General features: G+C 41.7%; 1 protein-coding gene across 5 annotated transcripts in view; it reads left to right on the plus strand.

Moving 5' to 3' along the window:
* Positions 1-401: 401 nt before the first annotated feature.
* The window catches only part of MPZL1 (myelin protein zero like 1), a 61947-nt gene continuing 47859 nt past the window's right edge, over positions 402-14489 (plus strand). For all 5 annotated transcript variants that reach the window (XM_063105158.1, XM_063105161.1, XM_063105159.1 and 2 more), the window contains exon 1: positions 402-619. In XM_063105158.1, coding sequence (XP_062961228.1) covers positions 529-619 — 91 coding nt within the window. In that variant the 5' untranslated portion in view covers positions 402-528. The remainder of the gene's footprint in view (positions 620-14489) is intronic.

Raw genomic sequence — 14489 nt, forward strand, 5'->3', positions numbered from 1 at the left:
TGAACTGCTGCTGCTCTTTCTTTACGTGAGGCCGGGAGAAACCGAAAAGAGCTTAAACAGAGGCGAGGTCAGTACCGGGCAAAGACCCACGGCGAGGAGAGACAATGAGCACTGTGGGCTTGAACCCTAAGAGACGGAGAGGAGACACTGGCCGGCGATGGGGACGGCCGGGGGAGCTAGGTGGCCAGCCACGCAGGCACGGAGGCCTGGCGCCCGCAGCCTCGCACAGCCCAGGGCTAAGGCGCCTGGGTGGGACCGAGAAGGCGGGGCCCCGCCCCCGCCCCACGGGAGGTGGTGATGGACAGCCGGTCCTTCCAATAGCGTCCTTCGGAGGCCGTGGGGCCAACCAATGAACGTACTGGGACTAGGCGGAGGGCTGGCAGACGGCGGCTGGGGCCGGTAGCGGGGAGTGCAGCGTGGAGGTGCTAGCGGGCGCGGGCGGCGGCTAGTTCAGAGCCCTGTGTCCGGAGCGAGCCGACCGCAGTGGGGACCGGGGCCCCGGGGCACGGCGGCTGCAGCGGGAGGAGGATGGCCGCACCCGCCGGAGCAGGGGCAGTGATTGCAGCCCCAGACCGCAGGCGCTGGCTGTGGTCGCTGCTGGCGGCGGCGCTCGGGCTCTGTGAGTGATGCGCGGCCGGGGCCGGGGCCGGGGTCGGGCACACGCCCCTCGCGGCGGTCGCGGGCCCTGCGCGCGCGCTGGGCGCCGAGGTGGGGAGGGGCCGAGGGAACCGAGCCGGCCGGAGAGCGCGGGCCCCGCGACGGGTCGGGGGCGCAGAGCCTCTTTCTCCCTCCCGGAACCCTGCGTGTGGAGGAGCGGGAGAGAACTGCCTACCTTGCTGGCTCCCGGGCGGCGGGCCCGGGCGGCTGCCTGGCGCTCGCGCAGCGTCTTCTGCCTTCTCCTCGTGCTGACTCCGATCGATCGCCCAGGCCCTCCCAGGATTCCGACGCGGGCACTGGGTCTCTGCCGGCTCCACCTTTGGGAGGTGGCGGAAGGTGGCAGGTTTTGCGTGTGTGGAGGCTTTGTTGGTTTGTTTCCCGGTCTGAAGCCAGGGTTTTGTTTAACTCGTTAAGTTCTATTTCGAATGCTCTCAAATCCGTTTTTAAGCCTTCGTGATAGAAGAGCCCTGGAATCTTATTTGTCTCATCTCTGTGCTCTGCAGAGATTTACATTACTTCCCTGTTAGAACGAAAACAGCTAGGAATACCAGAGAGATGACCTGGCTTAAAAGAATTTGGTCAAATCCGTAATAATTTCAGACATAGTCACCATAATTTGACAAGCATAGAGCATTAAAAAGCATAATTTTCCTGAAAAAAGAAAGCTTTTTTTCTTACCAAATTTCATGGTTCAAGCTTAAGGTAAACGTCAGGATCGATTTATGTGAATTGGGTGAGTTGTTTTATGGGCATCTGAACGGGGCTTTTTTTGTTTGTTTGTTGTTCAAAGCAAAGTACTTGTTGTCGTCTCAGGATCTGGTTAAGTAATGGTTATAAAGAGGGCCAACTGCTAAGAAACCTTGTAGATTTTTTTTTTTTCTCATTCCTTTTGTTTTGCGACATGTCAGTTGCCTCACAGTATCTGAATACCAGAGTTTAATCAGTAATTTCTTTCATGGAAAAGTCCTTAATGTAATATTTGGAATCAGAGAAAACAGTCAAAGTTGTTTGCTCACCAACAGTTTTATTTAATCAGTGATTGATTCCAGGGACTATAAAGCATGAACGTAAAAGTCCCCCCACCCAACAGAGGTTGACAGGTGCAGATTCATACACTTCGTATATGTATATAAGACACATCCATTCTGTATTAATGTATTTTCTGAGGAAAAAAGATTAAGAGTGTGTTGTTTTGGTAGTGGTGGTGGTTGTATTTGTGTTTAAGCAAACAAGTAGTAACTAGCCTGAGATTTATCAGAAATCTTGTGTGCTTCAGACAGAATTATTGCACATGAGAAGTGAGACATTTTGGAGGACAAAAGCAGTCAGGGCGATCTTAATTAAACTCAGGATATTAAAAGTAGAAGAACTGAAAAACTAAATATTAATGAAAACATCACAAGAATAATAGCCACATACACCTTGAACATGCCTCTTCAGTAATGAAAGATGAATGCTGACATGTGAAAATGAGCAGCTGATGTTACTGGTTAATTTCAGAAAACTGTTGAATGTTTCTTCTTGCCAAGTCACCTTTTCCTGGTCATGGACACTGCACATAAGAGTTCATCTTTTACAGAAAAGCTTCTTAAGTTTGATACTGACAATTATTCAGCAAACATTTATTAAGCACCTTTTAAGTGTTAAGCACCAAACTGTTCTAGGAAGGACAGTCCCCACACTCAAGTAATTTACAGTTCAGTGGAGAAACACTGTGTGATGAGTACTACAAGAAGTCTTTTGATGAAGGTGTGCTGTGGGAGCTTGAAGGGGGGGCATCATCTCAGACAGAATTTCAGGTTACTGGAGGAAGGGATTTTTAAACTGAGTAGCAATTGGAGGAGGAAACATTACATGCAGAGTTATGAACAAACCTGTGGGTAGTTCAGTGTGGTGGGAAGTTGGAGTATATAAGGTGGGACTTGAGGCAGGAGAGACAGCCAGAGCCACCAACTCAGAGAGGGCCTTGTCTGCCACTCTTATATCCAATGAAACATTTCTCTGTCTATTGAAAAGTGAAGGATGGGTTAGAGTGGTATGAGGCTGAAGCCAGAGAAACTAGAGGGCTATTATAATAATCCAGGGACAGATGATGAAGACCTGAATTAAAGTAGGGGGCTATGAAGAGAGGGCATATTCATAAGCTAGTTAGAAAGTAAATTTGATAGGGCTTGGAAACAGATTTGATGTGGCTTGAAAGAATGGATTAGATGGTCCTTAAGTTTCGGGCCTGGGAGGCTGGGCATGTTTTTTGGAAGATGGGGCTTTTCACGGACGAAGAATATGAGGTGGAGGAATGAGTAGGAGTGTTGGGGGAAGAAGATAATGGAGGTACTTTTGGATATGTTGAGTTAAAGATCTAGTGAGACATCCAGTGGAGACGGGCAGAAAACAGTTGGATAGGTGGTTCTGGAGTTAAGGAGAAAGTTCGAGTTGGAAAGGGTTTGGGAGGGTTTATGTGTCTACTATTAGTTAAAACTTGGATTGCTTGAATGAGGTCATCAAGGGAAAATGTACTGAAGGAAACGTCAGAGGGCCAAGGTAGAGCCCTGGCGTATATGGACCCTGGGAAAGAGGCCGTATGAGTAAGAGAAAAACCAGCAGAATTAGATTTTGTAAACCAAGAGAGCATGAAGTTTTAAGGAAGAGGAAGTGGCTAACATGGTCAGATGAAGACAGATTAAATATAAGTATCCAATGGATTTGGCAATTGGAACATCTTTGGTATCCCTTAGGTAGGAAGGAGCACACAGTATATGAAGAATAAATCTCAGCAATTTGCACCACCCATTTCAGTAACTGGTACCACCATCCGTCTAATTGATCAACCCAGAATCCTAGGATCCACCCATGATTCTTCCCAGTCCTTCATCCCCCCACATCCAGTCAAAAAAGTTTTCCCATCTCAAAAATGCATCTGGAATTGATCTCCTTTTTCTTTCTTTTTTAATCTCCACTCCTAGCATTTTAGTCAAAATCGCCATCATTTCTTGCCTTATATTACTGTGATTGCCTCCCAGTTGGTCTTTCCATTTCCCCCTCTTGGTTCTTTTTATTTCTTTATTTTATTTTATTTTTTCTTTGTTCTTTTTAATCCATTCTTCACACAACTGCAAGAATAATTTTGTTAAAATGCAAATCAGATCAAATCAGATCATGTTGCTTTTTTGTTTAAAATCCTTAATGGCTCCCTATTGTACTCAGAATGAAATCCAGACTTCTCCCCATGGCCTGGAAAGCTCTGTGTGATCTGGTTTCTGCCTACCTCTGTGACTTCAACTTGTGCTTCTTGCCCCCTTGCTCACTATCTTCAAGCCACACTGCTATCTTCCTACTCTTTGACACTCGTTCTAACCTCAGGGCCTTTGCACTTGTTCCTGCCACCTGATATGCTCTGCTCTTTCCCCAGAACTGCTCAAGTCTGGCCCTTTTTTTTTTTTTCAATCACTGAGTCCTAAGCAATAATGTCACTTCCCCATAGAAGCCTTCTTCGAACAGCCTATCCCAGAGAGTCCCCTATTACTATTTGTTGGCCCTTTGTTTACTTCCTTAATGGAATTTCTTTTTTTTTTTTTTTTTAAAGATGACCGGTAAGGGGATCTTAACCCTTGACTTGGTGTTGTCAGCACCACGCTCTCCCAGGTGAACCAACTGGCCATCCCTATGTAGGGATCCGAACCCGTGGCTTTGGTGTTATCAGCACCACACTCTCCCAAGTGAGCCGCGGGCTGGCCCCCTTAATGGAATTTCTAACTATTTGGTTTTTCTTCTCTTTTTTTCTCCATCAGAGTCTCAGACAGAGATAGTGTCTATCTTGTTTATGGAAGTATCCCTAGTGCTTAACATAGTGGATGTGATAGATGCTAATAAATACTTGTTAAATGGCAATGAGGCAGAGGCATGTCTTGACAACAGTTTGTTAGTAGTTTGCAATACATAGTTAGGATGCAGCATGGAACATAGTTGGTGCTCAATAAATGTTTGTTAATAGAAAAATATTTTTCCATGTGTGATTTCATACGTTATCTGATTATTTTCACTTTTTAAATTTTGTATTTTCACTCTTTAATTACCACTTCATATTTCTTCAGAGACGTGAGGAATGAATTAACATTCATAGGCTCCTTTAAACACCATGATTTTGGAATTACTAGTTATTATATATTTAAATTATTTTATCAGGTTTGTTGTAGCACCTAAGTGTTTTATGAATAGGATTTTTCTATTTTTTGATGCTTATTGACCAAATTTAGAGTTGAGACATTAACTCTGCAGTTGAAATATCCTAAATCTCATTTCCAATTCCCTCAGCTTTTATTTGTATATTTGTTGGGATAATAAAATAAAAACTTAGTCTTTTAAAAATATATATATTCTACCACTTGTTTTTATCCCAACTTAAGGATATTCACTAGGATCAGATACCGCCAAAAAAGAGAAATTGACAAATATTAAGTGAAAGACAGCTATATGCCAACATACATAAAATGCAAATTTATGTTCTCACGAAGTTTTTTTTTTTTTCCACTTATTCAACTAAATGAACACTTTCTAGCCACCACGTAAACTGTTTTATGTAAAGAGATGCAGCAGAGAGCCTAGATTCTAGGGGAAGGTGACAGACATGATGCACGTATTCAAATAAATAATGAACACCAAAGGGCAGATTAAATTCCTGACACTCACCACTTTTAAGAAAATATGATTGACCTACTATAAAAATTTATAGTATTTTTTTAATGGAGAATGCTTTTTTACATTACAAAGTAGATATTTTTTAAAACTTACAAAGGTTGGATTTCATTAACGGTTGATTTTTCCTACTGAGTTTTAAAAATGTGATTTAATTGGGAGAAACGCAGCTTTTCAGAAACGTTGCTGCCTCCCCTCCATCTAATACATGCTGGCCTACGTACTAATATTTCTCACATCCCTTCCCATCCCCACTGAGGCTAATTTAGTTCAGCCACAATCACATCTCTTTGGATTAGAGCCTTCTAACCGGAGCCCAAGAGTGTTTCTATTTAAGTTGTATCTTTTATCTGATCATTTGAATTCTTCACATAGGACATGCATCTCACATGTACCTCAACCTTGGAAAGATTTTAACCTTGCTCTCTAAAACCGCAGATGCCTTTTAAAAGGGAGAATAAAAAGGGTTGCTTTGGCATAGAATTCATTATAGGTTAGTTTATTCTTTAGTCCCCAACAAAGGGAATTTAATTATTAGAAGAACTAGAAGCATCTCCTGAGGTTTCAAGTGTTACATGACTCTGAGTCTTGGTCCCTTAGGTTGATGAGATGTGAAGCTTCATTCATCTTCAGTGATATTCCTTTTTTCCTTTTCCACTCTTACTTTGCTAAGTGCTTGAAATTAGCACTGCCTTAGAGTCTGGACTAAAGACCTTGGAATTTTGGCCCCTTGGAGCTTTGGAGGTCAGTTGGCTTTGTGGCCATTCCTAGTGCCTAAATGGAGAAATTGTAATTGTCTCCTGGGATGTTTGTATCTTTGCCCTTAAACCCCTTTATTTATTCATTATCTTTTTGAACGCATTTGGCTGCTGTAATTTTTTATTCACTTATAATTTTTCTTTGGTCCCCTTAGGCCTTTATCCAAGATGATTTCATTGATAAATTCTCCTTCAGCAATTTATTCTTTTTCTTTTTCTTCCAAACTCCAGAGTTTCTTTAGAAACCGATACTTTGTGATACCTCTGATCTATTGTCAAGGCATGTAGCTTGAACAGTTTTCTAGCAATGGTGATACATTGTACCCAGTCCTTAGGTTTAACTGATTGGGGCTAGAAATGCAGTATGTCTTTGCTGAATTGCAGGTAAGATTGCTCTGTAGAGTGAAATCCATGACTTAAACTTGTTAGTATCATACTGCAACCAACTGAACAAACTGATGAACTTGCAATGAATGTTTTCTATATTGGGACTCTGATATTCGACTTTGGGGTCTGGGCAGTGCAATTTAAAATTATTTTAAAAGATGCTTTTATCAAAATTAAGAAATGGTTTTTTTCTTTTCAAACATTAAGGATGCAATTGGAGTTATATAAATTTAACATATTCATATCCTTCTTCAAATGTTATAACATTTGAAAAGATGAAGAGTTATAATGTGCTATATTGTCGACTCAGTTTCTGTGAGAACTTAATGACTCTGTGGTCAGACAGTGTCTTATTGTTACTCTCTAGTGAAGTACAGATTGCAGTTGCTGTCCAGTAGTCCCCTCTTATCTGCAGCGAATACATTCTAAAACCTTCAGCGGTTACCTGAAACTGGATAGTACCATACCCTATATATACTATGTTTTTTCCTGTACATACATACCTATGATAAAGTTTAACTTATAAATTAGGCACAGTAAGAGATTAGCAACAATAATTAATAATAAAATAGAACAATTATAATAGTATACTGTAATAAAACTTATGTGAATGTGGCCTCTCTCTCAAAATATGTTGATATTTTCTGACTGCAGTTTAAATTGTGAAAGAAAACCGTGGATAAGGGGGGCATTACTGTATACCTTCCTCCAAAGGGTGTTGCTGACATAGATAAAGGACTTAGGTTCCTAATGTTAAAATGCAAATATTTCAAATCACCTAGATGTCTAAGAAATGCCAGAGGCGGGGGGCAGGAGGGGGAGTAAGCAGTTGGAGAGAAATTTTGATTTCTTTCTCTCCCCTCCTCCTTTGTCTGCCTCCTGTTTCTTAGCCCTTAGAAGTTTGAACTGAAAACTAGGTTCATGTTATGTCTTTTGCTTTGCCCTCATTTATTGGGTGCTTACTATGTGTCAAGCCTCTGCTAAGCAATTTATATACATTATCTCATTTACTCCTCATAACTGTGTGTGGTAATTATTTTTATTAATTTTACCGATGAGGAAGCTGAGGTTCAGTGAGGTTACATAACTTGTCTAAGATCATGTAGCTAATATATAGCAGAGTTGGGACTCAAACTCCAAAGTATATATTTGCAACCACTCTGCTACATTATAGGATTTTCCCTTCAAAGTCTGTAACCCTTTTTTGGGAAGTTTCTGGAATGTCTTAAATGTTTACAGAGAGCTGTCCTGGGGCATCCACATTTCCTCCTCTTTGTGGTGATGTTGTTTGTGCCACGATTCCTCATGACCTAATGCTGCTGACTCTGCCGTGGAGAGAGGAGGCTGCCATGGTGAAGCCATCCTTACCAACAGTGAAGAATCTGTGTGCTCCACCCAGTGCTCTCACTTCTTAGGGATTTTTAATGGTGTGGATCTTGTAGGTTCTTCTCATTCTTATACTTCTCACTCTGTCTAGGACACAAAAAGCTTGAATTCATTTTCCAGAGTGTCTGACACCATACTGGGCTCAGAATGGTTCCTCGCGCCCCTCATCAGGAAGTATTATTACATGGGGATCAAGCCACTGAGCCTTGACTTCTTCCCTTCGGATGAGTTCTTCCCTGGAGGCTATGCAGGTCCTTCTGCAGTTAGACTCCTGGCATGCTTGCCCTACAGGATGGCACACAGACTCAGGATGTGAGTGACTGCTCACTCACGCTTCTCCCCAGCTGCTCCACCCCACTGGCAGAGGTTCCATAGCCTTGCTGCCTTACTGTCTGCCATAGGTAGGAGGTCAAGCTCTTGTCTGTTAACTAGTGGGAACTTTGAGTCTTCATCATTTTCAGCTATTAGGAATTTAATTTTTCTTTTCAATGATTGCAAGTTGAGAAGAACCTCTAGTGAGGCTTGCTGAACTTTGTACACTAGAGAAATGCGTGAATGTATTAGTAATAAACAGAGGTGATGCTAATTCGTAATCAGGTTCAGCAATATGAATTTCAGACCAGAAAATGCTAAGGAAGCAATTTATCATTCTCATTTCAAATTATAGATCCCCAGTCCCTTTTCTGCAATTCCAAATTCACAGAAGCTCTGAGAAACAAAAGTTTTTTCCTGAGTTTGATACAAATTCTTTGGCTACAAAATTCAACCTGAACTAATGAGAGACTATTTACAATTGTGATCTCACTTGGTATGACTAATCATATGTTTGACCATGGAAATATTAATGTGTTTGATTGTGGGATCTTCCCTGTATCCTGTTGGGACTATTTTTTTGTTTATTTTTTAAAAGATGACCAGTGAGGGGATCTTAACCCTTGGCTTGGTGTTGTCAGCACCATGCTCAGCCAGTGAGCGAACCAGCCAGTATAGGTACTGTATTAAATTTCTAAAATCTGAAAAACTATATTCTGACACATCTGGCCCCAAGAGTTTTCAGTTAGTTTTTTGGCATGTATTGTATTCTGTCTCTGAAATTTTCTTCTATTCTTATAAATACTGATAACTACAAAATACATTTAGTTCTTTGGGGGGGGGGGTGGCTGGCCGATATGGGGATCTTAACCCTTAACCTTAGTCTTACAACATCACCTTCTAACCAACTGAGCTAACCGGCCAGCCCTGTACCAAAATATTTAAAGGACTAAAATAAGGGCTGGCCGGTTAGCTCAGCTGTTTAAAGGGTGATGTTATAACACCAAGGTCATGGTTGGATCCCCATACTGACCAGCCACTGATAAATAAGTAGATAGATAGATAATTAGGTAAATGAATATATATGTATTTTGGTGCATAAAGCTATTGGGCTTTTTACTTAAGATCCTTTATTCAAATTCCTTTCTTGATTTATGCCAGTTTGGACCCAGCCTCCCCTTTATTCAAGTGGTAGCAGTCTTTAACTGGCTCAAGTCTGGGAATTGATTGAGGGGCCCTGACTTTCTGTTTTTGTGATTCAGGTTAGACCTCTGTTCACTTGTCCTAGAACTTTACTGCTTGTACAGATCAAGTAATAATTTAGTAGGCTTCCTTTCTGTTTCACTTGTGGGAACACCGTGATCCAACTAGCCAATGCCAGGGGTCTGGGAGATTCGGACTATTCTGGTTGCTGCTTTGACTCTGCTGTCCATTATGGTAACCATGTCCGCCTTGCCTTTGGCAGTTGAGTCTCATCACTTGACCTCTGCCACTCCAGGTTCAGTTACTCCCGTGCATTTAGGTTTCCCAATTCTGTGACAGCAGTCTCACTGTAAGTTCTGGCCTTCAGAGGAGAGTGATCACAGAGCTCTTTAAGGATACTGGGACTCCCTTCACAAGTTTATTTCTCACAGTTATGTAGTGAAAGGTGTGTCCTCTGGATGCTCCCAGGATGGGTGAGTAGGTCTTACCTGACAAATCCACTTTAACATTTCAGTCTCCTTAACCCCTTGAATCCCTTCACAGTAAGCTAAGGCAGGTCTGGCATTTCAAGTTCATTTACTGTGAGCCACATTTGGTCATGGTTTCAACCTGCAAACCAAACAAACTGTTAGAGCGCTTTCTAACTTCTAGGCCCTTTCTAACTCCCTGCCTTGGAGCATTAAATGCAGCATCTCTGCTTAGGGGGCCCTTATCAATAAATTTGGCCTGGTCCAACTTTATGTTTCTTCCACCACAGTCCCACATTCTTAATATTCATCCCTACACATATTCCCTGGATTTCTGTCTGCATCAATTAGAAAAAATCAAGTAGTTCTTTTGGAGCATGCCCACTTCCTCATGGGTCATACTATGTACCTCACCTTTAGGAGCCTCCTGGGATATGAGTCTAGAAGCAAAGAGGGGTGGTGGCTGGGTCCTGAGGAAAAACAACATTGTCTTCCTTGGCAGCTGCCTCAGCAAAGACCATTAATGTTTCCTCAAGCAAAGCAGGATTAATCTCCTCAGTTGGGGGGTAGAACAGCTGCTTCTACTAGCAAAAAAGACTTAGTAGAATTTAAGAATTCAACATCTCCAACTTCATCTAGGTCTTCCCACATATTCCTATTTCAGTTTTCAGGGTCCCATTTCTTCCCATTCAATGCCCTCACTTTAATAGTAGACACCCTGCAAGGTTGGGAATTCAGTTTGCATTGTAATTCAGCCTCTCGTGGGATGAGATTTTGGGCTTTTTCAGAAATCTCAGCTCTGCAGCTGCAGGAGATAAAGATCTGTTTTGGGAAAGACATGGAAGTTTTCTGGTCCATTATGTAGGAGCTTGAGCTGGTAATTTGAATCTCTGAGCTCATCCTTTCCTTTCCCAACTCTGTCCAGTGACATTAGGAGCGATCAGCCAATTTCATTATAATCATTAGTTTGACAAAATTGTTCAAAGGTATCATATACATGGTCACTTAGAACCTTGCTTCTTGTTAAGTGTTTGATTAGGAGTGCCTTCAAATCTAATCCAATTAGACAGCCAATTCCAGAAACCCCAAAATCAATTCAGAAAACTCTTTAAGATTCTGTTCCTCTAGAACAACTCTCAGTATCACAGTCTTTATTAGTTGGGGTTCCTCAGAGAAAGAGAACCAGCAGGATGTGTGTGCACACGTGTGTGTATACACTCTCTCTATATAAATATATCTATATATTTATATAGATATAAAAAATATGTGTAAGACTATATATCTTTTTGCTGATTCTATTAGAGAAAGAGAGAGATTTATTTCAAGGAATTGTCTCACATGATTGTAGAGGCTTGGTAAGTCCAAAATCTGCAGGGTAGGCTGGCAGGATAGAGACCCAGAGAAGAGTTTCAGTTTCTGTCCAAAAGCAGACTGCTGGCAGAATTCCTTCTTTCTCAGAGGAGGTCAAGGCTTTGTTATATTAAGTCCTTCGACTGATTGGATAAGGCCACCCACATTATGGAGGGTAATATGCTTTACTTAGAGTCCACCTGTTTCAGTGTTAATCTCATCCAAAAAAACACCTTCCCAGAAACATCCTGAATAATGTTTTACCAAGTATCTGGGCACCAGTGGCCTAGCCAAGTGACACATAAAATTAACCATTCCACCAGAAATGAGTTATGAAAGGAAAGCCATAGTTGAGATCTCTAATTGTTGACTTCTCCTGATCATTAAACAGTTCTGTCCTTTGCTATCTCAATTTTAGCACTAGTTCCTATTCGCATCTCAACTCAGTGCTGTCTGACTTCTGCCTCCTCTCACATATTTGTCACTTTGATAAAGACCACCTGATATTTCCAAATCAACTAACCTTTCCTTGACATTGTTGGCTACTTTGATCTTGTTTCATTTGACTTTGTGACATTATTCCTGACTCATCTCTCTTTCCTGTCTCCTCCAAGTGTTCTTCCTCTGCCTGTGCCCCAACATTGATTTTCCTGAAGCAGGTTCTGCTCTCAGCCCTCTGCTAATCTCACTGCATGCTCATCTTTGGTAGTCTCATCCATTTTTTTTCATTTTACTACAACGCACATCCGGCAGATAAAGATATTCAGTAAGCATTTGTTGAATAAATGGTGACTCCCGAATATAGCCCCAGTGCTCTGAACTGCAGACTCTTACCTACTGACCATCGCTTAACACTGGACATATCTATTTGAATGTCCAGAGGCACCTCAAACTCTGTACGTTCAAAACTCACCTCTGTATATCTCTTCTCTTCAACTCTGCCCCCACCACCACTCCAGGGGCTGTTGGTCTCATTGTTTCCTGCTGTCCTGTTTGCCTTTCTCTCAGTCACCCAAGCCAAAAACTTGGGCATCATCCTAGAATACTTCTTTTCCCTCACTCTACCTCCCTGGATTGAATCAGAGCCCTGTCAGTGTTTATCTTCTATTTCTGAATTCACCCCATCCTTTCCATTGCTAGTGTAAGTGACAATCATTTTAAGTCCAGACTACTACAAGATCTTCCTTAATGGTCTCCGTAATGCTAGTCATTTTCCCTTCTGATCTGCCCTCCCAATTGTTGGCAGAGGGATCGCTCATGCGCAGGCTTAATTGTGCTGCTTTTGTGCTGAGATCCTCCATTCCTACCGTTATCTCTAAGATAGACTCAGGTCCTCAGCTTGACTCATGCCCACCCTCATTATTTGCCCTCCCCTTCCTTGGGCTTCACTGATTTTTTGCAACATTTCTGCATTATATGTTGTTTTATGTCTCCTGATTTTGCGTGTATTGGTTTCACTCTTTCTCTCCTGATTACCTTTCTTCCTGTTTATTTACTTGGCTAACCCCTATTTGGCCTTCCCATCTCAGGTGTAGTCTCATCTGGCAGATATCCCCAGGCAAGGCCTCTAAGCTTCCTCTCTATCACTTCATCTCAAATTATCTTTTTGTGTGATTGTCTCCCCAAATGCAGATACTGTGTCTTTTATCATCTTTGGGTCTCTAATACTTAACATGGTGCCTGGAATGTAGTGTTTAGTAGATATTACATGAACTGTTGAACTGAATGCCACGTAGGAACTGAAAACATTAGAGCAAAGAGTGAGTGAAAACAGGGCCTCCCAGGACTTGGGATCTCAAGATCCAGGGAGTAGTGAGTCCTCTACTTTACAGTCCAGACACTGGATTTGACAGTGATATGGCTCGTGGGATGGGGGGGCAAAGAGGGGAGGGGATTATCAAACCAAGCTCTCAAGGGCATGATATCCAGTAAGATCATAGTGTCATAGTGTCAGCTTATTAACTTGCAGTGAAATTTATAAATGCTAGGGGGATAGAATGCTTGAGTGGATTGGGTTGTTAGTGCAGATCTCCCTGTACCAAGATAGATTATCCTCACAAGATTGCCCAGTGAATGTGCAATCAGCTCAATGGATGTTTATTGAATGACCTCAGTGGCTCTCATCATCAAGCTACGATAGCCTGAGACACACCCCTCTCTCCATGGTAGGATTATAACATACAGAGGTACTGGACTGTGAGTGCTACAGTATGCTGACAATTACACTTTAGATATGAGGATACAGCCTAGAAACCTTGACTGGATTTTTCCTGGATTTTGAGTTTTCCTGGACAGAGAGCCTGTCATTTAGAGTAGGTTATCTCTACAGAGGACCAATATCATCCACTGAGTTGTATTCTTGTATTTCTCACCTTTTTTTTTTTTTTTTTTTTTTTTTACTTTAAACAATCATGCCTATTCCAGATTTCAAGGTATTTAGTACACTAATATTAAATTGGAAGAACATTGGACTTAGGAGTCACAGTGACTAAAAATGAATATGAGCACAGCAAACACTCATGCTACTAACAATGCAATGGCACAAAATAAAATGTCCTTATAACTACTAATCCATTATTTACTGGTCTCCATTGCTCTAGTTTGTATTCTCCCTACTATTTATAGCTGGATATATATTAGTTCTTTCTTTATATGTTTTTTCTTTCTCGACTTTCCCACTGGATCTCCACTAAGGCCCAGAAAAGTGTCTGGGATATAGTAGGAATTCAGTAGGTGTTTGCTGAATGTATTTATCGGTAGTGTGCAGAGTGTTGCCGTACTTTGTTGAAGTTTGTTAATTGAAAGTTTTTAAGTAGAGGGTCTTTTGAGTTTTTAAAATAATGATTAAAGCTTTCTAAAATTCTAAGGTATAGTTTACCTTATACAAATGTAGAAATTGAGTTCTAAAATTCTCTGTAGGCACTGCATTCCCATAAACGTTAAACATTGCTATGACACTCCAAGAAGCCCCAGGGAGCCTGGTAAGCAGCTATGTACCTGGGGAACACAGCCAGAGGATTTGTTTTGTACCTCGCTCAGAGAGAATATCTGGATTTATCCTTTCATTGATCATATCCCTGTTGACCACCATCACCTGTAGGAGGTCCTGGCCTCCCTGGGCATGTGCCATCTCCTGAGGAGCTGTTTTTTACTACTCTGAACATCTCCTGCTCTGGCCCTCTCTCCCACCCCTCTTATCTTCTCTGAACTTTGTCATTACCAGAAAATGTAAACAAACACCATCTCCTCTTAACATTCACTACAACAATTTCTGGAA

This window comes from Cynocephalus volans, chromosome 8 (assembly GCF_027409185.1).
Source record: "Cynocephalus volans isolate mCynVol1 chromosome 8, mCynVol1.pri, whole genome shotgun sequence".
NCBI lineage: Eukaryota > Metazoa > Chordata > Mammalia > Dermoptera > Cynocephalidae > Cynocephalus > Cynocephalus volans.